We start from the raw sequence: 26,999 nt of genomic DNA on the forward strand, positions 1-26,999 counted from the left end.
TGTCAGATGTACTCAAGAGTACTATTGTATTAAATTATTTAACACGAGTACGACGTGAGAAGAAAATTTACGAATTCAATGGAGTGACGAAAACAAAAATAGTTATACCTATATATTATGTGTTTCAAAACTTAGGTCAAATAGTACACCCCCTTATAAAATGAAGTCATTATTATGACAAAAAAAACAAAAACAATCAATTACACTGAGTATACTTAAATTTTACCTAACAAGAAACTTGTATAGTAAATTTAATACAAACTATTTTCGCTTCAAGTAAAAAACTAATAAATAATAAAAAAAAAATTTGAAATTTTTTACAATTTTATTTTCAAAACGAGTGTTGTATTAAATAAAGAAATAAAGTTTATAATTATTTATCTAAATTAATTTTAAAGATAAATTAAAACAGAGTATTTCCAAAATATAAAAGATCAAGAAAAAGGGCCAAGGAGTAAGTAAGAGAACGTAGGAAACTTATATTTAATTTGGGAGTGGGGTGGGGATATCATAATCATTACGACATTTGCAAGTGGTTTTTCTTATGGGGTAATGGAAAGTGTTTTGCTCAGTCAGAATGGATGCATTCAATATTATCCTCAGGGGCTGTGATTCCTTTATATAAATAGTGACAAACATGGGCAGATTTTATGGATTTTTTTGTTCACATTTTTCAATTTAATAAATAACGTAAGAATACCACTAATTGGATTATTTTGCTTATGCTCTAATCAATAGATCTTATCTTAAAAATCTAATTATTCCCCGTTTACTTGTACAAAATTTGGATTTTTAACAAATAGGACCAACAAGTGAACAGAAAAATATATATAACATTTTAGGTGACATTTGGTAACCATCTTTTAAAAAAATGTTTATTAAAAATAAAATCCATACATGTTTGGTAGTTAGTTTTGTTTCCTATTTTTTAAAATTCTGATTCATAGTATAAAAAAAGTTTATTGTTTAAAAGAATAATAAGTGAATGTTTTTTTAAAATTAATTTTCAAAAACAAAAAACATAAGATAGAGACATTACCAAATGCAACTTTAGCTTTTATGATACTTAGGGTATACTTTCTCCTAAAAATTAGTTACATAGTAAATCTTTAAATTAGAATTTGAACTCTGACCTACCAAATTTTACAACATCAATAATTAGATTGTTATTTATTAGAAACTTAGTAGTTGAAAGTATCTATCTTTAACCCTATAGGAAATATATATTAGATTATATTACAAACGAGGTGTTTAGGTAGAAACAAAAATTGATTTAGAGAAGGTTGGGAACATTTGGTGGCTTGAATTTATTTAAAGATGGAAAAAAAGGAGGGGAAATGGCTTAAAATATTTGTTAATAGTGTTTTATTCAACGTCCCAAATGATTTTACACTAAAGAAAAACAAATAAATAAATAAACTCAAGGACATTAGATCTTGTTTTAAAAATTCCATTTTAATTTAAAAAATAAAACCTTATAAACTTTCATTTTCAAAGCAGATACTTTGCTTCGATTGCGTGACCAACCAAAAAAGAATATACTCTTAAGGCCAAGGTTCATGACACACTCCCACAAGGGAACAATAATTTCACTTGTGTGGGTCAATTATCACCCACATGTTGTCCCTCTCATCTCATCTTAATTAATTAATTAATATATATATATAAAAGTGGATTTATTAAGAAACCAGAAAGGCACGTGTTTATCACATTGTCGATTTTGACGTTTTAATATTAATTTTAAAGTGTTACATTACAATATTATATATTAAATTTAGCTTTATTTTGTCTACATTTCACTTCTACTTTAAGGGTTGCGTCCATGCACAACCTTTTGGTTGTGAGTTCAGTTAAAATCTTATTTTTTACGAAATAGTTTTTATTTCAAACATCAATCAATTTCAAAATAGACTTTATTCAAAACATCATAATTTTTTTTCAAATATAAATAACTTTATTTCATCAAATATCAAATTTTTCATAAATTTCAATGATCTACTAAAAGTAATGTAATTTTTAAAAAATAGAAAAAAAATGCAACAAATTGAGTGATCCAAACTTTCCCTCTCAACAATATTCCATGAAAAATGTATTATTATTATTATAGGTGAATTTTAAGTACTCGCATATTTACATTACAAAAAATCATGTAAAAATTACTGATATTTTTTTATTGCTACAAATGCAGTGAATACTATTGGAGTATAAATGAAACGTCGAAATATTTTTTAAAGCATTTTTTAGTGTATTTATTATACCGTGTTGAATGTCATTCTATAAAATTTCTCAATCTACCATTATATATATATACACACATACATTGATAATATAGTACTCTTATATTTCATTTTTAAAACAAATTGCTAAAATGAACTTAACTAATATATACGTACTGAGGTGCAGTGTGCTCAAATTATTGTAAATTGCACCTAAATCAATAAATTCGCATACAACAAGCAATTATTATATATATTATGCATATTAAATAGTTTGACATTTTTGTAAGTATACTGTATAGCTCAATAGATTAAAGGTTAGTAATTAATTAAATATAGCCTATATTTGAACTATGACAACAAACAATTTTTTTTTGTTGATGCTGTGAAATGTAATAAAGACTAATAATGCATGCATGTTGCTTTAATGGTAATGATAAATAAATAAATGCACATCTCAACTTGAAGGGAAAAAAAAAAAGTCAACAGTAATTTGTATGTACATATAAATAATTTAGCAGATTCCATACAATTTTAGATTGGCAGATAACTAATTAAATATATAATTTGAGAATTACACATGAATGTCCCATAAGAAAAAAATTAGGAATATATATATATATATATCAAGTTATCAACCCATTTTTTACAATATGCAAAAAAACTAATACTATGATGAATAAACTAAGGCATAAAGGCAAAGTATAATGTATAGCAATAGGTTGTCAATGGTGGCAGCAGGCCACATGTTGATAGATCCACTAGAGACAGTTTGATATATTTTGTTTTTATCAATTATTCTATTTGAAATCATGATCTTTACTCTGCCATTCATTCAAATTGGTTATTTATTTCTCTTGAGTTTACAATTCTTTTAAGAAATTTTAAAAAATAAAAGTATGCAATTGAGCTGTCTTCTTCAGTTTCTCCCATTTCCAGATGTTCTTTTTAATATTGAGATTAAATAAAACATATATCAAAATTATAATTTCAAATGGTTTATAATATTGAATCTAAACACATGATCAACGTTGTTAGCAACAATGACGGTAATATAAATGATAAAATTATTTCAAATATTTATAAATATAAAAATAAATAAATTATACAGATGATATATATAGACTTATATAAACTTTTATCAACTCGACTCTGTAAAGGCTTTAGAATAAATTGGTTGTATTTCAACTGCATGAGCTTATATTATGATATCCACCAACATTTGTTAAAGGAAAAGAGAGAAACAAAAACGGTCACTTTCACATGGCCGGAGCGTGTGTGTATTGAGTGTGGGACGGCTAGAAACTTGAAATCCAACGGTTGGAATTTTATGTGGTTGGGTCTTTGGTATTTTTGGAGAGTGATTCATAGAAAAAGATTATCACATCACATGACAGCGGAAGATCCAAAACATTAAAGGCGAAAAAAAACAAGCGACGGCCACTAACACTTGTGTTCCAATTAATATAATATATATATATATATATAATAAGAGTTTTTTAAAAAAAAAAACAGAAAAATTGATAAATTAGAAAGCAAACCATTTAAAATAAAATTTATTACAATTAGTTTTATTTTTTATTAACTTCATTTAAAAAATAACAAATTTTACAAAATATTTACAATCTATAGCAAATTTTATTGATATGCTAGAGAATAGAATCTAAAATGTTTTAATTTATCTTGCTATTTTTAAAAATGTCTATTTTTTATAAATAGGGTAAGTATTTTGTCAAACTTTCTATTTTTTATAATTTATCTAATAAATAATAATAATAATATTTTAAAAAACAATAAAATAAATTAAAATACTTAGCTATAACAAAATTTTGAATCTATTCTACGTATATCTATGAGATAGAATTTACTATAAATTGTAGATATTTTGTAAAATTTGCTATTTTTTAAAATTATTCAAAATAATAATAATAAGTATTATGATTATTATTTCGAGAAAAAAATTGTACAAGAAATAGCAAAATATTTATACTTCATTGAAAAATCAAATATAAAACTTTTTGTTTTTTAAGTGATTTTGTTATATGCGACGTAAATTGTTTGTAAATTTTTTCTATTTTTAAAAAAATTAAGTAACTTTTTTTAATTAAAACTTATAAGGTCGACAAAGTTATTAATTTGTATATCAATCTTCACGGCTTAAATTTTGCATTATGACCATTGTTCAAACAAAAATTGATGTGAAGTATTTTTGTTCACTTGTGTTAAATATATTATTTTAAGTAATTTTTAAATTGTCAACATTAACATTGTTTTTGTCATTTTCAAACGTAACCCTATTTATTTTTCTGAATTTTAATTTTAGGAAACATTTAAAAAACAATAAAATATTTAAATTATTTATAAAATATAGCAAATTTATTCCAACTCTTTATAATTCATTTAAAATTTTGTTATATTTTCGTCTGCGTCCATAAAAATTATCCTTTTAAAATTAAATATCTTTTAAAATAATTATACATAATAATTTTTTTGTTTGCTTATAGTGATTTTGAAATAATAAATTGGTTGAATGGAAGAAAGACTATGTATATGTAATGCATAATTCCAATAATAATCCAACAAAATTCTTTGATGGGATGTGACATTTTTTGCTTTGCGACAATTGGTTTTTATAGGATATGATTACTCTGATGTCACATCCTTGATTTTTCAACTAACTACGGTTAGAATTTTCACTTATTATTTAATTTAATTTTTTATTTCTTAATTTATTAGTTGTTTTGTGTTTTAAAATTTGTTTATTCTCGACACATTTTGGTCGGAGACTGTGGTGATAAATTTTGAGTCTCGTTTAGGTGTAATTTTTTTTAAAAAAATCGCACATGATAATTGATTAAAATGAATGAATACAAAGAATAAATATCAATAACATACTAAACATATTAGTAATTGAAGAAAAAAAACTAAATAACGATATCGGTAAGGAATTTTTTCAAAAATATAAAAAATTGACAAGCTATTTACATTTTATATAACAAAACAAATAAAATAAAAAATTCGTTACACTCATTTTGTCAGAAATTATATTTTTGACAATTTTTCTATTAGAGTAAATGGCCTAACGAATTACTCTAACAAAAGTGATCTTTCTCTATTAAATAAAGCTAAAATTTTGTTATATTTTATAAATATTTTGATTTACTTTTTTATCGCATAAAAATATTTTTTTTTGCAAATGAAAAACAAAATATTCAACTTCCACTTTGGTCAATGTGAAAGGAACTTTCTTAAAGGGTTACTCTGCTAAAGGTAGAACATAATTAACATGGAATGGAAGGAAATTCTTTTCAAGATGCAAAAACGCCCCCTTCTTATTTTTGTTTTCTAAAAGGATCCATCAATCGATTGGTTTTCTGTCAAGTCAGGTTGGTTTAATAATTAGAAATACATTTTGGAAATTCGCGATTTGAAACTTTCTAAAACCGACTCCGATCAACCTCTCTTGTTTTTTAACCAATTGACTTCGGTTTGGTCGACGACTTGATTTTTCGATCTGTCATGCTCACCCCTAACATTACCTCGTTGTGTTTTTACTCATTTATTGATGTTTCAAAGGTTTGTATTTGATTGGAAAAATAGAAGAGCACTATAGTTTTCATTTGTTTTATTTTCTCTCTTAAATAAAGATGCTTTTTATAGTTTAATGATTTTTTTAATTAATAATGTATTGATTTCACAAAATTCATATTTGTTTGAAGAGAAAAAAAAAAGTACAAAACACATATTATAGTTTACACTGGTTTACTTTTTCTTTTATTTAGATAAAGTTGGTTTCTTAGTTGAGAATTGTTCCATATCATAAATTTTCGAAAGACCTTACAAGTCACGATATTAGTGAGATCGAACAACTAACTTTTTTGTTGGCATAGTCAATTAATTTAAAGATTAAACGATGGAGCATCCATGTGGAAGAGTCTAGTTAGGTTATTGAAATAAAAGAATCTTATTAAAAGAGACGAGTTGATCTCTAGGGTACATATAGTTAAGGAATATAATTAGAAAGAGAAGAAAAAAAAGAGAGAATAATTTTGAGGTCAAGGGAGAATAAAATTGAAAATAGCAATTTCAGAATCTCGTATTTATCAGCATTGGCGCTTCATGGGTCCTCGGCATGGGCTTTTTCCTCTCTCTTGTTGGTCCAATAGGCCCAATGGCCTTCTCGAATTATGCATAAGGTAGTTTTGGCCATATTTACAAACATGAACATCATAGTAAAAGTACTAACATACATAGATAGAAGATGAAACAAAGTAGTGTAGAAAAACGCGAATGATTCAAGATGAAATAGAAATAGAAATGAGATTGTAAAATGTGAAAACAAGAAGAAATATAATACGGTAGATTGAAATCTATTGAAACAAAATGAGTTTTGTATTACAAATCGAACACATAACTGAATCAAAACATAAGTTTTGGATTACATTATAATACAAATCAATCTCATTACGACTCATCACATACCTCCTAAAGCTTTTTATCACCCGTAGAAGACTTGTTATATTTGCAATCTTTAAAAAATGTTATTGTATATTCGATCATTATCTCTTAAGTTCTACCTATTATAGTAATTCAAATTAGTTAAAACATATATCTTTTGATTTAGATACATATTAAGTTTATTCTATTTACTTCTAAACTTGGTGCTAAATTAGTGTAGAAGAAAAAAAAATTAAAATGATATAACTTTTAACCAATTTTTTTTATTCCTCATTCCTATATATTGTGGATAAACTTTAAAGTATTAAAAAAGATCATTCATAAAATAAAAAGTACTATTTGATAAGTTATTGATCCCAGTCCTTTGACATACTTGAAAATCTTTGAATTAATTGATATATTAGACATAAGTGTCTATTAAGGTATAGAATTTTTTTTAGTATAGTCAAGTGTAGAAAATTTGAATTTAAGTTGTGTTTAATATATCGATTGAATTGTAAAAGCTGCATAATTCTTTATTAGTATTAAAAATTTTATATAACTAAATTTACCACAACTTATTAGCTAAAACTTTTTAGATGAATAGATGAGTTAAGAGCTCATATCGATAATGGTCGAAGTTAATCGTTAACAAGTAAAGTCATTGAAAACATTGAAACTTAGGAGAGATAGTCATTTTAATAGTGGTAAAGAGTAGTATTATAAAACTCTAATGTACCCTTAAATTTGGTTGTTTTCATATTTAGTGAATTTGTTCTATTAAATATTTGAATAGTAAGAAGGTGGGATCAACCTTTCCCTTTAAAAGAAATGTCTATGAAGTAAAATTACCCTTTAGCTTTTTCAATGGGTTTTCCACACTTCTGGATATGGAAGGAAAAAAAGCTATCTCTTACAATACTAACCAAATATTAAATTCAACTATTTAATATTAAATTCAACTATATTCAAATATAGACTCTTAAAAATAAAGTAAATTTGAGTAAATATTTACAACATATAACAAAAAATTTAGATTTTATCAATAAGATAAATGTTTATATTTTTCTATCAATATATTCCTAAAAAATAATAGAAGTCTATCGGTCTATCTATCTAAAATTTTGTTAGATAGTAAGTATTTTATTTTATTTTACTATTTTTAAAAATGTCATCTATAAAAAATGAATTAAAAATATGAAAAATTATATTAGATGATAAAAAGATTTTTTAGAAAAAAATAGCTGATATCGTAAATTTGAGAAATATGAATAGTAATTGACGATAATTATGATAATCAGTTTTTAAATTTACTATTTTTGTAATTTAAAAAATATAAGTAATTTTTTTTACCTTCCAATATGCGAAAATTTATGAAATTTTGTTATTTAAAATAAAATTTATATTAAATTATAATTTGAGAAAAAAAGAGAAAGGGGAAGGCTATAAATATAAATTGCCATTTAAAATCAAACAGCATATAAATATCAACTCAAAGGAAAGATTGGAGTTGGGGAAGATATCAATCACGGGAAGGCATATCCTCTGAGATTCACAGGAACGTGATCGGAACTATGCTGTGTAGCTACGTAAAGTGAACCAACGCGTTGATCGAACACCAAAAGTTTCAATCCCTGCTCTAGAGCTCTACTGATTTTGCATCATCGTACACCGGCGACGGATCGCATTTCGGCCATGAACTGTCTTCAAAACCTTTCAATGTCAGTTCTGAAACTGAAATCATCATCTTCTACTTACGATTCATTCAAATATTTTCTTACATTTTTCTTTCCTCTCTGAATCTCAGATCACCTTCTCTTCCCTTCCGGAGCTTCAAATGCCGACAGAGAAAGCCTGAATTCCAGCTCTCTAACCTGGTACTCTCGTTCGCGCCACATTATAATTCTGCACTTTATATATTCAGTCTCTCTGTGTTTTTCTTTTTTCTTTTTGCATCGAGCGTTAAACAGTTTGTTTCGACTGATACAGGTGATGAGGAGCTTTACCGATCTACATCGACGTTCTTCCGTGAAGGTAACTAACGACAATTTGTGATAATGAGAATTCATGAAATATTGTTGTATTGCGATCGATTTTTTAGTTTCATCACCGTGAGTGATTTTTTTCTTCAATCAGTTTGTCGACTGAAATTTTAGCTATGTTCAAGGCTTTGCGTGGTTGTGAATTTTTATATGTTTTATATCATACCTCAATTTCGGAAATGGAGAAAGTCTTGCAGCAAATAAGTCTGTTCAGTGATCTATAGTTTTGGTGGCTGTAAGTCACTGGTAGTTACAAGCAATAATTGTTTGAAATGATTACTTGTTGTCTGTAGGCAGTCTCTGGCTCTACATCAAGTGCCGAAACGACTGGTGCAGAAGTGGATGATGCTGAGGAAAAGGAGGAAAAATCTGAAATATATAGCCATAACATGACAGAAGCTATGGGTGCTGGTAAGAACCATCATCTTACGACTCTCCTTTCAACTGGAAAATAACTGCGCTGCTGCGAATATTTCATAAATAAATTTATTCAGATTTCGGAAATCATTTAATAAAAAAGTAACTATAAATTTGTTACAATTTAGAGAAATAAATTGAATTTTCTATTATGTCCTGATTAAAATTTGAGTTTAGAGATGTGAATATTTGCTGATTGATTGGATTAATCTGCCAGTGTTTTTTACCATAAAGCTACCTTAAAGTGCTTCTTGCTAAGTCGTTATTCATCAGCTATCTAATCTGATCCCCTTTTTGATCTTTATGATACAGTACTGACATATAGGCATGAGCTGGGAATGAACTACAACTTCATTCGTCCAGATTTAATTGTAGGATCATGCCTACAGGTGATAATTGTTCTCGACATTTTTCATCTTGTAAGTTTTTATGCACTAACTCCTTTACAATTTCATTCTAATTCTACTAATGTCAGACTCCAGAAGATGTTGACAAGCTCCGCAGCATTGGAGTAAGAACAGTTTTCTGCTTGCAGCAAGATCCAGATTTAGAGTATCCAAATTTCATTTCTGTTAATATCTTCTTTCGTAAATTTCATACAATTCATGTACTCTGCTTTTTATTTTCTTATTTTTTATTAAATAGTTAATATTTGAGAAATTCCAATATTTCAAAAGTAGAGTTTGATCAATAAAGTGAAAACTGCTGAATTCCTTTCACCGTATTGGAAAGATATTTTGGGGTTGACATTGGTGCTATAATAGCATATACAAAGACGTTTGATGATATTGAACATTTGCGAGCTCAGATAAGGTTAGTAGGTGCTTGTTATCTTAAGTCCTCAATCTATAATGAACTGTGCTTCGATGGAAAGCTATAAATCTGTGAAGTATATAACTGCAATTTTAAACTCTTGCAAGATAAGACTAGAATATGATGCAACATTATGTTGGTAAAGCATTTGAATAAGTTAAGTAATCCAACAGGCAGTTTTATTTGTATATTTGGAGACTACATGCAATTTAGTCTGATAATTTGAAGTACAGACTAATTATATGCAAAAAGAAATTTCACAAAGTTCAAACCAGTTTCTCATCTAGCCTGAAAAGTTCTTTTAATATCGTTTCATCGAACTTTTTTTCACTTGAATGTTAATTGTAATTAAATGAAAGAAATATTAAAACCTGATCTATACACTTGTGGAGGATTGATATCTTGAGTTAGACCTAGCTTTTTAACCGTTTCTACCTTGTTATGCCCAACAAATTTATTCACTCAACCTATGCAAACATGAGCAATGCATAGCATGATTATATTTTTAAGCATGCGGGGATTTGCTTTCTATATTGGCCAGCTAAGTTTTGATGCAACAGGGATTTTGATGCATTCGACCTACGACTAAGATTACCGGCCGTTGTAAGCAAATTACATAAAGCCATAAACCGAAATGGTGGAGTGACTTACATACATTGCACTGCTGGACTTGGAAGAGCTCCAGCTGTTGCGGTATGTGCATAAGCATGCTTCTAAAAATAAGTTTTTCTACTGTACAGATTATTTGCTTTGAAATATAATGAACTTTAACTGAGTATAATAGTGCACGAAAAATAGAAATGTCTCCTGAAAAAGGCTTTCTTGATTTTATTGTGCTGTTCTATACCTTGCTTCACTTAATTTTCTTGTATAGATAAAGGTACTTGTGCGGTTATTTGTCTTTTTTTTTTCCCTTGATTCTTTCATCTCCTACTTCTTCTTCGTCATGCTAATATTTTGGCTATCTCCTGATATTTCAACATTTTTTCTTTTACTTCCTGAGGATGTATTCTGGTGTATGGATAAACACATTAAAGCTTGAAATAAATTTCTGGTTTTTGTTGGAGATGTTTGAGATACTCAGGTCCAGTAAGAGGACGTCTTTGGTTGACACTTGTTAAATAACATCCAATGCACCTTTTTCTGTTCTGTTTAGATTATGAACAGTGATCGCATCTGCTTCAATGTTTTTAGCTTTATGCCAAGTACATTTATTTTCTTTGTTTTGCCTAATATTGTTTGTGTGTGCGTGTGTTGTGGGCTCCTGAGAATTTCTATTTCATCTTTATTCATCTTAGTTATTGATAACTATGTTGATTAACTCTTGCCAACTTTGAAATGTCTTATTTAAAGATGGCGTATATGTTTTGGGTTCAAGGCTACCAACTCAATGAGGCGCTAGAGTTACTGCTGGTAACATCTGCTATACTCCTTATATAGTGCAGAAGTATGAAAAAGGAAAATTATTTTAAATGACAAAATTTCTGAAAATATTTACAAATATGGCAAAATATCACAATTTATACGTGATAGACCAAGATTGACTACTAGACATAGATAGTATATTATTACTGTCCATTGTACATAGACTATGATATTTTATAAATATTTTGGTTTATTTTGTTATATTTGAAAATAACCCTATGAAAAACTTATGTTGGTTAGATTGACTCTACATCTTCTGTTACTATGTATTTGAGATGGAAATATAGGAGTTCAGAAACATTACATATTTTTTGTTTAAACAAAAAAGACTACGTTTCTTCAATTGGAAAACTGATCTCTGATTGAGAAAATTTAAATATTACAAAACGGCATAAAAAAGCACCTTACAAAAGGAACCAAAGAAAAACGTTCTCCATTTAAAGTATGTGTCCATGATATAGACACAAACATTTTCATTTATTAAAAAAGAGCAGTGAACGCAATAGTTTATTACATCCGTCATACCTTGTGACTTAGAATACCAGGAGGATAAGTACTGATCTCAAGCTATTGGTTTCTAAATTTCTAATGTTGCTAAGTGTACTTGGATTTGCTTTCTTGCAGAGCAAACGCTCATGCTTCCCAAAAATAGATGCTATTAAAAGTGCAACTGCCGACATTGTAAGTATTTATATTTTATGATTTATTTAAATAATGGTTTTGGTCACTTGGGTTTTTTATCCCAAATCTTAATATGCATTACTTTTCTAGCTAATTGAGCTCTGTGGGCTAGTTCGTTGGCTGGCTTTGTAACTTGTCCTGTAATTTTAATTTGGACATATTTTCAGCATTTTAATTAAGCAAGGAGAAGAGTTATTAATTAATCTCTGTTGAATTTATTTTTTTCATCTAAGAGGTGCGATGAGATTGGTTACATTGAAGTAGTTTGGAGTTTAGAGTAGTGAAGGGAAGAGGCTGATTATGAACCTAAGTTCCATTCTTTGCGAGTTGCAACTTTTGCCTTCTAGTTTTATTGCTTTAACGTGATACTAGTGATTGTAGTTTACCTGAGAACAGGCAGCACGAAATAAACTGGATGTGATTTATGAATTACAAAGACACACACACACACACACACATTTATGAATTATCATCTTTTGCTTATTACGTGTTACAAAAGTGATTCACTGGTTTATTTTAATTGAAGCTTTCAGGATTTAAAAAGAAGCCTGTCGCTTTATCTTGGGAAGATGATCAATGCTCAACTGTAGAAGTAGCTGGACTTGATATTGGATGGGGCCAGGTAACATTTTCTTTCTTTCTTGATAATTCTCTTGATTTCACTTCCCTGAATGTTTGATTTAGTTTTGAAAAACAATACGAGTGAGTAACACAGTCCTCTGACACTTTTCTTTCTAATGGTTTTCAAAAGCTTTGGATTTCTCTTTAGCACTTTGTTGACCTTTATTTACACAAGTCAGTTTTTGCTTCCACAATTATTGTAGACTTGCAGTAAGGCTGATCTTTGTTTCAGTATCTTATAAATTTGGGGTGTTTGCAAAAATTGATAATATGGTCTATCTCACCACATTTTCTAAATTGCAAAAGTAACAAATTTAAAACTCGATAACCCTTTGATACCACTAATTATTTGTCATATTCAAAAAAAGATGTGTGATGAGCTATTTTTTTCTAAATGTTTTTGTCATCTTATGCAATTTTTCTAAAGATTTTCTATGTCAGTAAGCCTTACTGGCCAATAACTTGGGTTGTCAACACGGTTTATTGGCAGTCGACTTGACCTAATAATAGGTTCAAACTTTTGAACTGCTTGTCCTAAACTGTAACATTTCTTTGCATAATGCTATGCATGAAAATTCTCAAATGAACTAAAAATTGTTAAACTTCTTCTGTATCTAAAACATCTACTCCTGTCTTCGGTTAGAAGGTGTTTAGGAACGGATGGTAGGTAGTAGAATGTTGATTGTGAATGTATGCTGAAATGGAAGTATTTTAGAATCATTATTAGGGATAAGCAGCTGAACGATTCAATATCTTATATCTGTTGCTTTTGCTCGATTCCGCAATCTAATTAATTAGAGATAAAAAATGTTTAGTGTGTATTCTCGACACATTTTAGAATTACCAATACATTATCACAGTTAAGAAATTGCAATTAATTATTGTCTTATCGATCTATGGAACTTTTCTTCCAGAGGATTCCATTAAAATTCGACGAGGCACGAGGTGCATGGATTCTCAATAGGGAACTCGCGGTATGTCAATTATAATTTATAATTATTTCGTTGCACCAGTCAAAATTTTGTGAGGTATTAGAGATTGAATGCCTAATTTTACAGTGATAAATACATGCCAATTATGAATTAGTTATGACATATGTTTGGAGTAATTTGGTCATTTTTTTAAATCATTCCGAACTCATGCTTTGATGGTATTAAAAGTTGTATAATTTTCAATTGTAAAACGAGACGTTTTGGATTTATTTAGAACGTAACAAAGGTGATTAACTATTGAGTGATGCTCAAATAAATTTAATAATTATGATGGGTTTGTTTGTTTGTTTGTGTGTGATATATAATAACAGGAAGGACGATATGAATACAAGTATATTATCGATGGTATATGGACGTGCAATAAAAACGAGCCCGTCACTCCACCTAACCAAGATGGCCACGTCAACAATTTCATTGAAGTAACAATCTAAAGATCATTTCAATCTTATAAATGAAATAATAATACCAACTTCAATTAATGAATTATTATTATTATGTCTTTGTTTTAGGTTATTGAAGATGAGGATCCAGGTAGTGATAGAGCAATTCTCCGGAGAAGGTTAATTGGAGATGAACCAGAACTCACGGCTGAAGAAAGAAGCAAAATAAGACAATTTCTTGAAGCTTGTCCTGATGAAATTTGAATGAAGGTACGTTGCCATTCCCATATTCTCTAGATATGTATTAAAATATATATAGTAGTGTCAATAAAGAACCAAGTAATAATATTGGATTTAATAGTGTTGCACGATCGCTATGATTCGTCACATAGCATTGAGAATAATAATTTGACAACACTAGGGTTTATTCCTAACCTTATTGTTTATAGGTTTAAATCTGATTTGTCTTTCAATTCTCTCTACTTTTTTTTTTTTTTTCATCTTTTAAGGTTTAACCAGAAAATTTAATTTAAAACATCATTGCCTTCATTTGGGTGGTGTATTTAGTTTATGCTCAAGAAAATAAGTTCTAACAAGTTGATAAACCTGTCATATTTGTTTGATCATTTGAAATAACTATTCTTGGTTTTAGAATTGGACTAAGAATGCAAATGTCTACTTAAAAAAAAGTGTGATAAATAATTTTCAAATTTCAAGTACAAGAATTCAATTGGATGATATTTATTTGATATTTCAATTTTTTGTTTTTGTTTCTTCTGTTTATAAATTTTTATACGTATTTGGTAACTAATTTTGTTTTTTGTTTTTCAAAAGAAAACGTTCTCTGAAAGTTTATTTTTATTTTATTTTCAATTTTTCTTCATAATTCTAAAAACAGAATATCTCATTTAAAAAAACAAAAACATGAATATACATCTGTTTTCTTAGAAATTATATATTTATTTAAAAAATAAATAAAAAATTGGTTACCAAATAAAATCTAAATTTACTAATTTTTTTAACGTTGATCGGTAACCATTACAATTTTTTTAAATTACGTTTTAAAATTTTTGTTTATTAAAAATAAAGAGCAGATATGTTTGGGAATTAATTTTTGTTTTCTGTTTATAAAAAACATAATGCATTATGTTTTTTGTTTAAAAGAATAAAAAAGTGAATTAGTTACCAAACTATTAGTTTTTAAAAATTAATTTAAAAAAAAAACAGTGATATAGAATAAATCAAACGTGCCCTTAAAATTGATATTTGTAGACATTTGAAGATGACTTTTTTAAGGGCAAAAAGAAGTGTTCTTTTTAGTATAAAAAACAAAAGTATTTAAAATCATTCCAAATATACATATAATTTGAAATGAGCCGATCTTAAAATTGCAATAACTTTTGTTAAATGGTTATAATAAGCTAATGATAAACAAAGAATCGAAACAAAACAACGCGTTTATTCATTTATGTTAGATTGTTGTAAATTACATTCAATTATACCATCGTGCCTTCGATATATATTTACTCTAACTTTGTACTTCACTTCCTAACATTTCCTCTCTAACCCAATTTTACTATAAAGGTTTATAACCCTAATTTTCCAAAACTAAAGATTTTAAAGGTTGATATCAAACAAGTGAATAAATCTGATGGTGTTAACTAACTAACATTGGGGGGTTGGGGGGTTTTACAATGGCAATCATAATTTTGAATGGTTAAAATAATATCATACTAAAAAAAGAGCAAATGACACACTTCATACCTAAAAATTGTTCTTTTTTTTTGTTAAATAAAAAATGTTTGGATTATACATACTTTATCTTACACAATATTTCTTTAAGTTTTTCTAAACATGCTCTCGCTTAAGGTTTTTGTTCATTTTTGTTCATAAAATCCTAAGAAGGAATAGAAAATATTCCAACTTTTCTCTCTGTTTTTAGAATGTTGTTTTTAAAACAAAATATATGTATGGTAACTGATTTTATTTTTTGTTTTTAAAAATATAATGTATTTTTTCGAAAGCTTTTCTTTTTCGTTTTCAAGTTTCTTTCCTAATTTTAGAAATAAATGTTTTGTTTAAAAAACAAAGAAGTCGAATCAGTTACAAATTAATCATAAGTGAATTACCTAAACGGTCCTAATTCACTCAATGTATTATGTATATATAAGAAATAAAAGCTAGTTTGGTTTTTTTAGGGATATGCAACAAAAGCCAAATTCAATTATATCCTCTCATGAATTCGAGAAAATCTAAAAGTTTGAGTTCTAAATTGGACGCAGAAAAAAAAAAAAGTTTGATTACACATATTATATACATCGTCCAAAGAACACATGTAATATTGCTAATTATTATGGAAAAGAGGTTGAAAGAAAGTGACGTACTTGAGTTGACGATTCTTCTACACTCATATATTCACAACAGATTCCTATCTACAATCTGCAGCAAACCGTTACAAAGAAGGAGCCAAATATCGCGTCAATAAAAAAAAAATCCCAATTTTAAATAATGAAAAAAAGAAGAATGAAATGAAATGAAAAGAAAAGAGATGAAGATCTTAAGAACATAGACTGACCGTTTTTAGTGCAAGAGATTTATTTAGTTGACTGTGTCTCATTCTCCAAGTGGCTTTTGCTTGTGTTCATGATTAAGGTGGTTGCCTGGTTTCTTCTCTCTGGAGATTCTCCTCTTTTCCATTTTCTGTCTATGCCTTTTTTCTTCCTCTTCCATTTCATTAATCCCTTCCCGAAACATCTCTCCTGTCAATGGCCACAACCACGTATTCTGTGTCGAGTGATCTCCATCGTTGGCAGCTTCAGCCAAATCTGCATCCATGGTTTTCAACAATGTGATGTTGAAGAATTTAGACCACATGAAGTCCTGACGTTCTTCAAGTGGATGCTGCTCTTCTAGTGAACCCGAACGTGGATTTAAGTAAACCATTCTACGCCCACTATGGTACGCCCATACATTTATCAGCATTTCCAACATCCGGCAGTAACACTGCCTTCTCTGCAGATTAAAACAAAAGCACGTACGCTGAGAATAACATATTTACAAAAAGTTCATTCAAGTCTTAAGAAAGTGTTGTGAAAAATTCTACGAGTAGATTAAAAGAAAAATAAATGGTTAAAATGGTTTTAGAAGAAACATCTATTTGGTCTTCAATTTTGTATGTAAAGTCAAACTTCAAATCGCACCACAGAAGTAGTCTCCTGGAGAGAAATAGGAAGAATATTTACCTCTAGCCCTGAAGAAGCCAGCAAACATTTATAGTCATCGCTAAGGTTCCCGTTCACAGCATCTATGGAATCAACGAACATCCTGCAGCTCAAATACGAAAATTTCGGTCATTATTAAAGCCAAACAAAGATGGAGGCTACGTTGAGAGATACATGTTTTCTTTTTCTTTTTGTGATAAGAGATAAATGAGTTCTACTTCTGATATATAATGTGTGAGCTCTTACCTGGAAAACATGATAAACTCCAAAAATGTAGGGGTTGGCATCACCCAGCTATGCAGAGAAGACCAGAGATCACCATCATCAGGCATTGGAGGAAGAGCTTCCAAATGTGCTCGTGGTAGTCCATACATATGCCTAAAGGCATCTTTAAATGTAGAACTGAATGAATGGATAGATGTAATTTTAAGTGAGAATATCTTCAAAATTGCATCCGTTAATGGCATAATTCGGAGTTGATATCAATTAAACCCACTATTTATACATGGCATCGATTCAATTTTCTATATTTCCAAAATCATATAAATACATATAGCATCAAGTCAAGTTTTGTTTAATTGGGATAGGAGAGTTTTTTAGAAGTTTGTAGAGGATTTGAAGCTTTATGACGATCATTGTTAAAATTAACAATGAGAAGTACGTCAGTTTCTTTAACATGGAAGATTTGACCTAAGATCATGGAAGCTATGCATTAACACTAGAATATGTTGAATAACTGATATACCGGCAATGCCCCCGATTGAAGATGTCACATATTTGCCAAAAGGGACTATCATCGCTGTCTATGACTTCAAAACCCACGTCCAAGTACGCCCAGAAGTAAATAACTTCTCCTCCAGTATTCTCCTGAATTGCTTCTTCCAAAACCTGTCCAGCCTTTTTAGATAACGAGACCTGTTTTTTTTTTTTAACAGACAAGGCTGGTTATGAATTGGAAGAACATAAGTAAATAAATGAAAAATAGACTCCTAAGCAGCATACATGTATTGGCATAGAAGCTTAAAATCCGTTTATTACAAGTTTACAACTGAAGGCCAGTGGTTTAACGAATCCTAAGATTTCTTACGGAGGATGATATATAAAAAAAAATATAGATGTATTATATATATATGGATCGCTGTTATGAAAATGGGATAGAAGTACTCCTTATCTAAAGCCTCAACCTCCAAAAATGTTATGGAGATTCATCATCAAGTAATGCAACTGAGCTTAAAACAATGTTAGAAATAACGGATTTACCTTCCTACCATCAGCTTGCCAAGATTGGAAACCAATCCAAGGTGTTCTGTGAATTGTATCAATATTATTTGCTATAGCAAACATTCCTCCAATTTCACAAAGAATGTCCTGATAGAATCTGCTTTTCAAAAGAGGAAGCCGCTGGGGAGCACTGACATCATCTGATTTCAACCTCAGTGCTTTCGGAGACTGGAGATCACAGTGTAAATTACAAACAATGAAGAATAAAAAATTAGCATCCTGAAAGCAAGGAATACATTCATATTTAAGGATAACAAGTCATGTTCCTAGGATATCCAGATGGTTCATAAAAAGTTTTTAAGAATGGAACAAATTTAAGGCAATTAAAATCATAATTGAAGTTTACAGTCAAGGAATGACTGGATATATAGCGATGCTGTCTTGTTGTTCCTTTTGCTTTTTCTTAGTTTATTGACAAAATCTAAATTATAATCTCTGTTATATATGTTTAAGATTCAAGACTGAGGACCTAACAAGAAAGCATGATTGATGGACTAAAATCTATCATTCATTGTCGAATGAATGGCGCAAAAGATAGAAGCTAAGGAAAGATACACAAATTAAAACAATCAGAAACATTTTAGCAGATAGTTTTGGATCGAAGCTCACAAGACTAAGTCCACGAAACAGAGCAGCATGATGCAAAAATGGCCACGCTCCAGGTCCGTTGTATATCTCATAAATGCATACTATCTGTCCTGCCCTTTCAAGTTCCTCCTCGTCCTTCTCCTTTTCAAGCTTGATCCTATCAGACTTTCGTGCTATACGATATACTTGCTCCCATGAACCTAATATACTTTCTGTTCTTTCTTGAAGCTACATAAGAAATCATAAATGGACTCTCTCAGGAAAGTGAGTGACATAAAGATTGCAGACAAGTCAAAAAGAAAAAATATCAACACACCTCCTCCATTTCCACTCTATCATATTCTTCAATAAGTTCTATTTCCTCAATAATATCCCAATCTTGTTGAGTTGGGATATCATGCGCCGAAATCTCCTTTCCAGGACTGGAGATATTTAAGGGACTAACAAGGTCACTGAACTCCTCTTCGAGTTTAATAACTACGCTAGATTTTCTTTTAATTTTCTCACTGCGTTGCTCATTGGGCGGTACTTGTATTAATTCGTTCCAAAAGAGATCCCATTCCCACACTGCTTTTGGAAGCCGAGTAATGGAACTCGGCAGTACAACGTCTGATGGGAAATTGAGGACTTCCTTCAAGAGATTTGCATATCCAGTAACGCACTCTGACGCAAGAATATTTTTAGCAAGTAATCTTCCAGATGAAGCAATACTGTTAGCAATCATAGTGAGCCTTCCATCAGAAGTTGAAGTAAGATCAGTGAGAGCACTTATTAGAGCATCAGAACTGAATTTAGGAAAAAGTAACCCATGGAACCCGTCAATAACCTGCACGTTTCAAGACACTATTATTACATTCTTCCTTTCTATTGGAGGAACTTGGGAGAGAAGTAAAATGGAAACAAAGGAAAACTAGAATACTGTTCTATATTTAAATGACTATAGGAGAACTTGAATGAACAGTAACCCTACATATTGGTTAATAATGGGCAAATCAGGTGCCACTATCGGGACTTCAAAGGTCATGGCCCGAATGAGCAAGGAAGGAAAATCTTGTACATTTTGTGCAGATTCATAAAGAACAATGTCGGCGAAGTACAAAATACCATTTACGTCTTGATCAAAGCCGTAGTGGCTTAAATAACCGCTAGGAAGTCCTAAACGTGAAGCAGTTTCCTACACGAGTTAAATGATCAATCATTATACCGAGGAAATACTTGCATTTATAATATACTATTACAAGAGTTCTCAAGAAATATGCACAAGTAAAAACATAAAAGGTGATTCAGTCACTATGAAAAAAATTGGATATCTGACTTCTCCTTGTGATAAAAAAACAACATATATTTTGTTTCTCAGAAAATAGATGCGTTGTCAAGTTGCTATCAGTATTAGAAACTTTACATGATACAAGTAAACTAAACAAGGCCAAGGGAAGGATTATCCTATATGCTATCCGGAACTATCAGTCCATTATTTCTTATGGTAATCTAATTTTGCCTCTTCAATTTACATTCACCAAATAAATTTTCCTTTAAGAAAATTACTAGAATGTCCCCTGTTTAAACAGAAACTGAACAACTAAAACATAAAATTTGAATTTCCCGGCAGGTGTTAGAGCAGAAGAAAATAAAACTTCGTTTTCTAGTTATACTATTAGAAAATCAAACGTAATTTACTTCAATCAACATACTCTCAATTTGACATATCCAATAATTACGTGTCATATCATTTGAAAGAATGAAAATAGAAGTCACAAAAAAATTGGCACGTAAAGAAAGCTAAAGACTACCTGCAGAGCATCATTGCATCTGTTGGTGGAATTACCACACAAGAAAACGAATTTAAATGACACTTCAGGATTTTTCCTCGGCAATTTAGTTAGTACAGGTCCCATGCGATTCAAAGCCACAGCATACTCCGGTGATAGCTCATTATAGAAAGAACTTCCAACCACAAGAACTACGATATCTTCTACATCAAATCCAAGTTTGTTTCCTAACTCGTGCTTGAAGTGAGTCTTCTTATAAATTTCAGCAGACCAAACATCCACAGGCGATCCTTGGATCACATGGAAGTTTCCAGTATCAAGCGCACTATATAACATCTGATGGAAAATGGAATAAGAGATTAGCAGTTGCTGAGAGACAAAATCAGTGTCTTTTTCTTCTAAATTCGAGGGAAAAAGAAACGTGAATTGTGAGGGTAACCATGCGTCTAAAAGCCACATTATATAAACAGGTAAGTTCATAAGCTTACTGGAAGAGCAAAATTGGGAAACACGACAACACTAGCTCTGCTAAAAGTACTTCTCCAATGAGAAACAAGATTCTCCCAGCCTCTGTCCTTGTACATGTTAAGACGCTTGGATAGCATATCATCCTGAATGATCCATATAAGTGGTACTGAACAAAAAGGTTCCACCATAATGCTGCATACGTGGAAAGCCATGAGTTATTTATACCATGTCAAGGGAAAAATAAGTCCACTTCACATCGACGGTACGGAATTATTTATACCATGTCAAGAAAAGGTCCCTCCAAACAAGCACGGAAATGCATAAGCATTCAGATATTCATAATTCTGAATCAAGTTTCTCCAAATAAGTTTGTTATTATTACTATCACAGTAGTCTAATTTCAACATCTTTCAGAAAAACGAAATTCTCATGGCATCAGTTTCTCGATTTAAAATATAAGTACTACTCAAAGAAAAAGAACATCTATACACTGTAATTAAAAAAATATTAACAATATAACCCTGTGTTTGTAAACATTAACCATAACACGTTCATAACATCAGGTTAAAGCTTTTGGCATTTCTTTTACGTGCATTTCATTATTAATGTTTTACTTAGTTAAATTGGAGGATTCCTTAATCTCCTATTTTGTAATTATCTTTTAATTATTGATGTTTTACTTAGTTAAAAACAAAACGTACAAAATAGAGTCAATACAATAATTCCACATTATTTAAGAATTCTTACTGAAGATAAGCAGAAAAAACACACGACTTACAAACTCCATCGCTTTTTTTCGTTTTTTGGGAAACAAAAAACTCCATCACTTATAGTATAGACCTCCACTCAAAAAAAGTATCAAAGTAAACCAACCTTGTAATAGCCTCCTTCCCTTCAATAGAATCAACAATGATGCCTTCAAAACTGCAAGGATAAAAGTTAACCATTCATGCAGTTCTGAATACTAACAACAGACATCATCGTGTGCTGGTACAAATAGGAAAAAAAAAGGTATAAGTCTATGTTTATGTACGTATGCACAACACATGCGTGTAAGTTTATGTTTATGTACGTATGCACAGCAGATTTGTATGTGTGTATAGAAATGTATGCACTCACAGTAACCAATCAATTTGGCCAAACTGCTTTGGGCTTAAAAGAACAAGTCGACCAAGTTCCTGCCACATTTGACGTGCTTCTCCATTGCCAACTGCAAAAATCTGAGACTTTTCCATTAGAGTTATAATCATTTGAAAAGTGGATGATAGTTATATCCTTCAATTATGTCAGGTTTCAACGACATGTCTCGCAGAGTATGCCTAGAAAACCATGCATTGTGTGACTTCTTATACTATGCTATTTCAGGTTCTCACCTCAAACGCATATCCAAGTTCCTTCATGTTCTTCATTACAGTAAACAAAAACAAGGATTGTGAATCTTTCTCCATGTTTCTCAATACCTGATAAGAAGAAAAAGAAGAAGAAAGAAATTAGAAATAGTTTGTTTATTTATACAAGCTTAATTTGTTAGCATTACACATTTACAGTGTATTGAATTATCCGTGCATGATCTTGTCAACATATGATGATGCAACATTTGCTAATACATACTGTTATATGCACACTGACACACCCATAAATACGTAATACGTGTTGTAAAGTATTAATACTCCAAATATATCCAATATAACCAGGACTCTGCATCCAAAAAGAATGGAGTTCGACCTTAAAAACTCAGAATGACAGCTAAATTGATAGTGGCTAATAAGCTTTACAAGCCAAGAATACTTTTTAACTATGACAGAATCTTATTGATTCTGAAAACTAAATAATGATCCCCCTAGGGGAAGCAATTAATCATCAGCAAGGCCTCGGAAATGACAAGTTATTCAATAGTAATACACTGATATCTCGTCAGCGTAGAAAACTTATAGACGCCAAAACATGCTGATTTCAAAGTGCTGATACTATTGGAAAGTGATCACAGTCGCTACAGTGGAACAAGATCCCATAGGAATCCATTGTTCATTTCCATTAACTGTATTTTATCTGCCATTCAAAGGTTTTCCCCTTCAGTTCTTGCATGCCTAAAACTAAAAGGTTTTGTCGTGATTATACATTCTAAAACCAGGATTTCATTTTAATGCAGCTTTACTACCAAAAAAGATGTTTACAATAATTATATCAGTTAATACTCAATGCATGCTCGTATGTTTTATGCAAGCGGTTGCACTCAAAAGGCTTAGGATCTAAGAGTTTTACAACAAGTTTGTCACGTTTTACAGAAGAAATCAACAACAATAGTACTCTATCTGACTTGAGATTGCAAATTTGAAGCGTCGGTTATCCTAATTCCAAGATATAATGTAACATAAGAACTGCACTTCAGTGATACACTAATCACCTCCTAACTTTCGGCTCAGACACTTAAAAGATCAAGACCATCAGTAATGCCATAGAGCTAAATCTACTGTTACTTATAAGTCTTAAGACAGTGTACATTAATCAAATGAACATCCAAATTCTCGTTGCTGCACTCCAAAGGGAAAAGTATTGCACTAGGATATGAATATCACTCTAATTTAAAATTCGTGTAAATAATTTCGTTCGGAAAGCAAAAAGAACTAATCAACGCAGTCTACTATTCCACACCAAACAGTGAGAGTAGTTTGAATTTGTCCTCAGTAGCAGAAGGCATTGAAATGAATTATTAAAACATAACTAGAGAATGTAAGAAAGAATCGAAACTCGATCACTCACCAGAGCAAGCCTTGGGTTCCGAAAACCAAAACGATTCTCTGAGTGCATCTGATCAACCTCATTACTTTCAATAAACTTCCGAGGAATCCTCCGCGGAGCGAACATAAGCGTCACTCCAACCTTCAACTCTGCATCGCGTGACCAAGCTTTCTCACTCCTTTTCAAGAACACCGAAGTCATCAAACTCTCCAGGTAAAACGTAAGAACGAATAGCAAGAGCAAAGCAATGGCAGTGAAAATGAAGAAGGATCTCCTACTGAACGCGAACCAGCGGCGACTAACAGACCGGCAGAGGTTTGATCGAGAACGCGTAACAGGACGTTCAAAGTACACATTGCCTTGTTCCTGATGCTGCTTGAGATTCCGCTTCGAAAGAGATCGTTCTCTGTACGATAAGAAACCGATACCACCAGCGGCGCCACCAACCGGCGGTGGAAGTGATTCCTGCATCATTATGGAGATTGTACGAAATCTTCTTGTGGATGAAAATGGCGGGAAACAGCGAAGGCGAGAGTCCGAAGTTGAAGTTTGGTTGTTAGAGGGAAAAGAAAGAGAGAGAGTAGCGCCAAAGTGAAGAAGTGAAACTGATTCGTTTTTCTGTTTACTCTAGTTTGTTGAGTTCCGTTTCGCTTTTATACCCGTCTCATAACCGCGAAAGTTCTTGTTCAGACTCCAAGGATTTAAAATACAAAAATCAACCCAAAGTAGAGTGGTGTAACTATTTACACTCAAATCATTCCCATTATGAAAAATCAAATGCAACATCAAAATTAGACTTCCAAACTTAAATAATAGTAAAAAAATATAACAATTTCTACTTAAATGTCCAATAATTTTAATATAATAAAATAAATATTCATCATGTTTTAGTCCTTATGCATTTCATTTCTTGGAGGTTAGAAATTTGATTTTAATTACTTGAAACATCCCTTTCTTCAATACATCAAACCATAAAAATTTGTGATTCAATAATATATTCTTTGTCACTCTCATCCCTTTGCAATTCTCACCTCACTTTTCTTGACTAATTTCTTGCACTCTACTCCTCAAAAATTACAAAAGTACCCTCCCAACTCCGAAACAAAAGTAGCCGAGTCTACCACATGTAATAATAAGTAACATTTCATTTTCGTAATTTTTTATTTTTTAAGAAAATATATCTACTATCACGTAATTTCTTTGCTATAATTTATATTTCTTTTAATGAGAATTTAGATTTTTTGCGTTAATTTCGAAAGATGGTTTAATACTCACCTCAACCACATCAAATATGTTTTCTCGTGCGAATGACAATCATCTATATTTGAACTTTTTTTTTCAATAACTATCCTTTTGTTCAAAGTATTTGAGTTATCCTTAACTGAACCACTCACGAAACTATAAACTAATTGATTCTAACCAAACTCTTATACGATAGAAATTGAAAACAGAAATAGGGATTTTGTTAGGTTGTAATTAATTAATTATTATCAACCAACCCTAAAAACATGTATACTTGTAATTATACCAAAAACTAATATTTTTTAATAAAAAATAGTTACGTCAGTAACAATTTTAGAAATAAAGCATATACTAACATTTTAAAAAACCGACAATTATAACAAAATTTATTAAAGTTAGTATATTTTTATGGTCTATCAATATTTGATATACAATCTATAAAAGTCTTCTATCGTTAATAGATTTTAACCGATTTTATCACAGCCGTGTTTTTAATTAATGTTATATATTATTATTATATTAAAAAATAATATAATGCGAACCTCGTGGGCTTATAAAAGAATTACGTGACTTTTGATGGACTTGAAAGCAAGCCCAAACCCACGAACAAAGGCATTGATTGCGACAGCGTCTACATTTTATTTTTTATTATTATTTTATTATTGTCGTAAATATTATTAGATATAATTTGATTCGATTCTGGGAGTGATCAATCATAAGGTAATTAGATTGGAGACAATTTCAAGGATGAGTGGTGGTATAACAATATTTTAAAAATATTACAAATACAACAAAGTCGATTGTGATAGACTTTTACGGTTGATAAACTCATGAGTAGATGGTTTTTTAAAACTATATTCTATTTTAAATAACAATTTGAATTTTTATAGTTAAAACAAAAACAATCTCTTCTTTCATTTTTTTTAATATATGTCAGTTTACACATTAAAAAACAAAACTGTTAAAAAATATAACAAAAAAACTCAATTAATTAAATAACTAAAAAAAGGTTTTTTCAAAAAATTTTAAAAAATTGACAAACTATCTACCTTTCAAAACCACTTAAACCAAAAATTTATTACATTGTACAAACATTTTATTTTTCATAATTTTCGTGGAAAACTTAATTCTAGAATGAATCACATTAGATTATCAAATCGAGCCTTCACAATTTTTTCTTTCTTTTTTTGTTTTGTCCTCTAGTTACGTTACCAGACGAATTTAAATATTAAAAAAAATCAGTATTTATTTATCTTTTTCTTTGTAGCAAAAAGGAATCAAATAATTAGGTTAGTTGTGTATAAATACCGAAAGGGACGTTCTTTTGAGGGACAGCTTGGAGGTTGGAACCACACATGAAATATAACATCAATTCATGTGTAAATTTACAACCGTTCCATAATAAATATTCAAAAACAAAAACAAATCATTAATATCAATCTTTTTATATATATAAAATAGTTATCGCAAAAATAGCAAAAATAATAATAATAATAATAATAGAATTCATGTCATATATTTTAAATTGTAAAAATAAAAAATTTAAAAGTCGATAACTCTATAATTATCGTCTGATAGTACTATAATTACAGTTTGAGATCACTAACTTGTCTATATTCATTGATAAGTTGGAGTGATAGAAGATTATTAGTGATAAAATTAAAAAT

The 26,999-nt window shown here is 30.1% G+C and overlaps 2 protein-coding genes across 2 annotated transcripts; one reads left to right on the forward strand and one right to left on the reverse strand.

Annotated features, from left to right (window-relative positions):
• The first annotated feature begins 8,132 nt into the window (after nucleotides 1-8,132).
• LOC101212390 (phosphoglucan phosphatase DSP4, amyloplastic) lies at nucleotides 8,133-14,502 on the forward strand. Its single transcript, XM_004142400.3, has 14 exons — nucleotides 8,133-8,374; nucleotides 8,461-8,530; nucleotides 8,643-8,687; nucleotides 8,989-9,106; nucleotides 9,425-9,501; nucleotides 9,588-9,664; nucleotides 9,845-9,925; nucleotides 10,486-10,618; nucleotides 11,279-11,338; nucleotides 11,975-12,031; nucleotides 12,558-12,653; nucleotides 13,567-13,626; nucleotides 13,956-14,063; nucleotides 14,154-14,502. The coding sequence occupies exons 1-14, from the start codon at nucleotides 8,349-8,351 to the stop codon at nucleotides 14,286-14,288; spliced, it is 1,143 nt and encodes a 380-aa protein (XP_004142448.1). The 5' UTR covers nucleotides 8,133-8,348; the 3' UTR covers nucleotides 14,289-14,502.
• Nucleotides 14,503-15,465: 963 nt separating this feature from the next.
• Nucleotides 15,466-24,819, reverse strand: LOC101206932. Its single transcript, XM_011657962.2, has 15 exons — nucleotides 24,112-24,819; nucleotides 22,725-22,811; nucleotides 22,471-22,571; nucleotides 22,225-22,275; nucleotides 21,372-21,543; nucleotides 20,905-21,219; nucleotides 20,085-20,288; nucleotides 19,431-19,940; nucleotides 19,136-19,342; nucleotides 18,506-18,694; nucleotides 17,991-18,160; nucleotides 17,492-17,647; nucleotides 17,267-17,348; nucleotides 16,600-17,036; nucleotides 15,466-16,463 (listed from the first exon to the last, which is right to left on the reverse strand). Exons 1-14 carry the CDS (start codon nucleotides 24,562-24,564, stop codon nucleotides 16,638-16,640), a joined length of 3,096 nt encoding a protein of 1,031 aa, XP_011656264.2. The 5' UTR covers nucleotides 24,565-24,819; the 3' UTR covers nucleotides 15,466-16,463; nucleotides 16,600-16,637.
• Between the last annotated feature and the right edge of the window lie 2,180 nt (nucleotides 24,820-26,999).

Source organism: Cucumis sativus, chromosome 5 (assembly GCF_000004075.3).
Source record: "Cucumis sativus cultivar 9930 chromosome 5, Cucumber_9930_V3, whole genome shotgun sequence".
Lineage (NCBI taxonomy): Eukaryota > Viridiplantae > Streptophyta > Magnoliopsida > Cucurbitales > Cucurbitaceae > Cucumis > Cucumis sativus.

Coding starts and splice junctions, on each gene's coding strand:
- LOC101206932 (XM_011657962.2), bottom strand. CDS start 24,564: ATGATGCAGGAATCACTTCCACCGCCGGTTGGTGGCGCCGCTGGTGGT. Junction 21,220..21,371: donor TTCCCAATTTTGCTCTTCCA/GTAAGCTTATGA, acceptor ATTTTCCATCAG/ATGTTATATAGTGCGCTTGA. Junction 17,037..17,266: donor TGGCTTCTTCAGGGCTAGAG/GTAAATATTCTT, acceptor TTTAATCTGCAG/AGAAGGCAGTGTTACTGCCG.
- LOC101212390 (XM_004142400.3), top strand. CDS start 8,349: ATGAACTGTCTTCAAAACCTTTCAAT. Junction 8,531..8,642: donor AATTCCAGCTCTCTAACCTG/GTACTCTCGTTC, acceptor CGACTGATACAG/GTGATGAGGAGCTTTACCGA. Junction 12,032..12,557: donor AAAGTGCAACTGCCGACATT/GTAAGTATTTAT, acceptor TTTTAATTGAAG/CTTTCAGGATTTAAAAAGAA.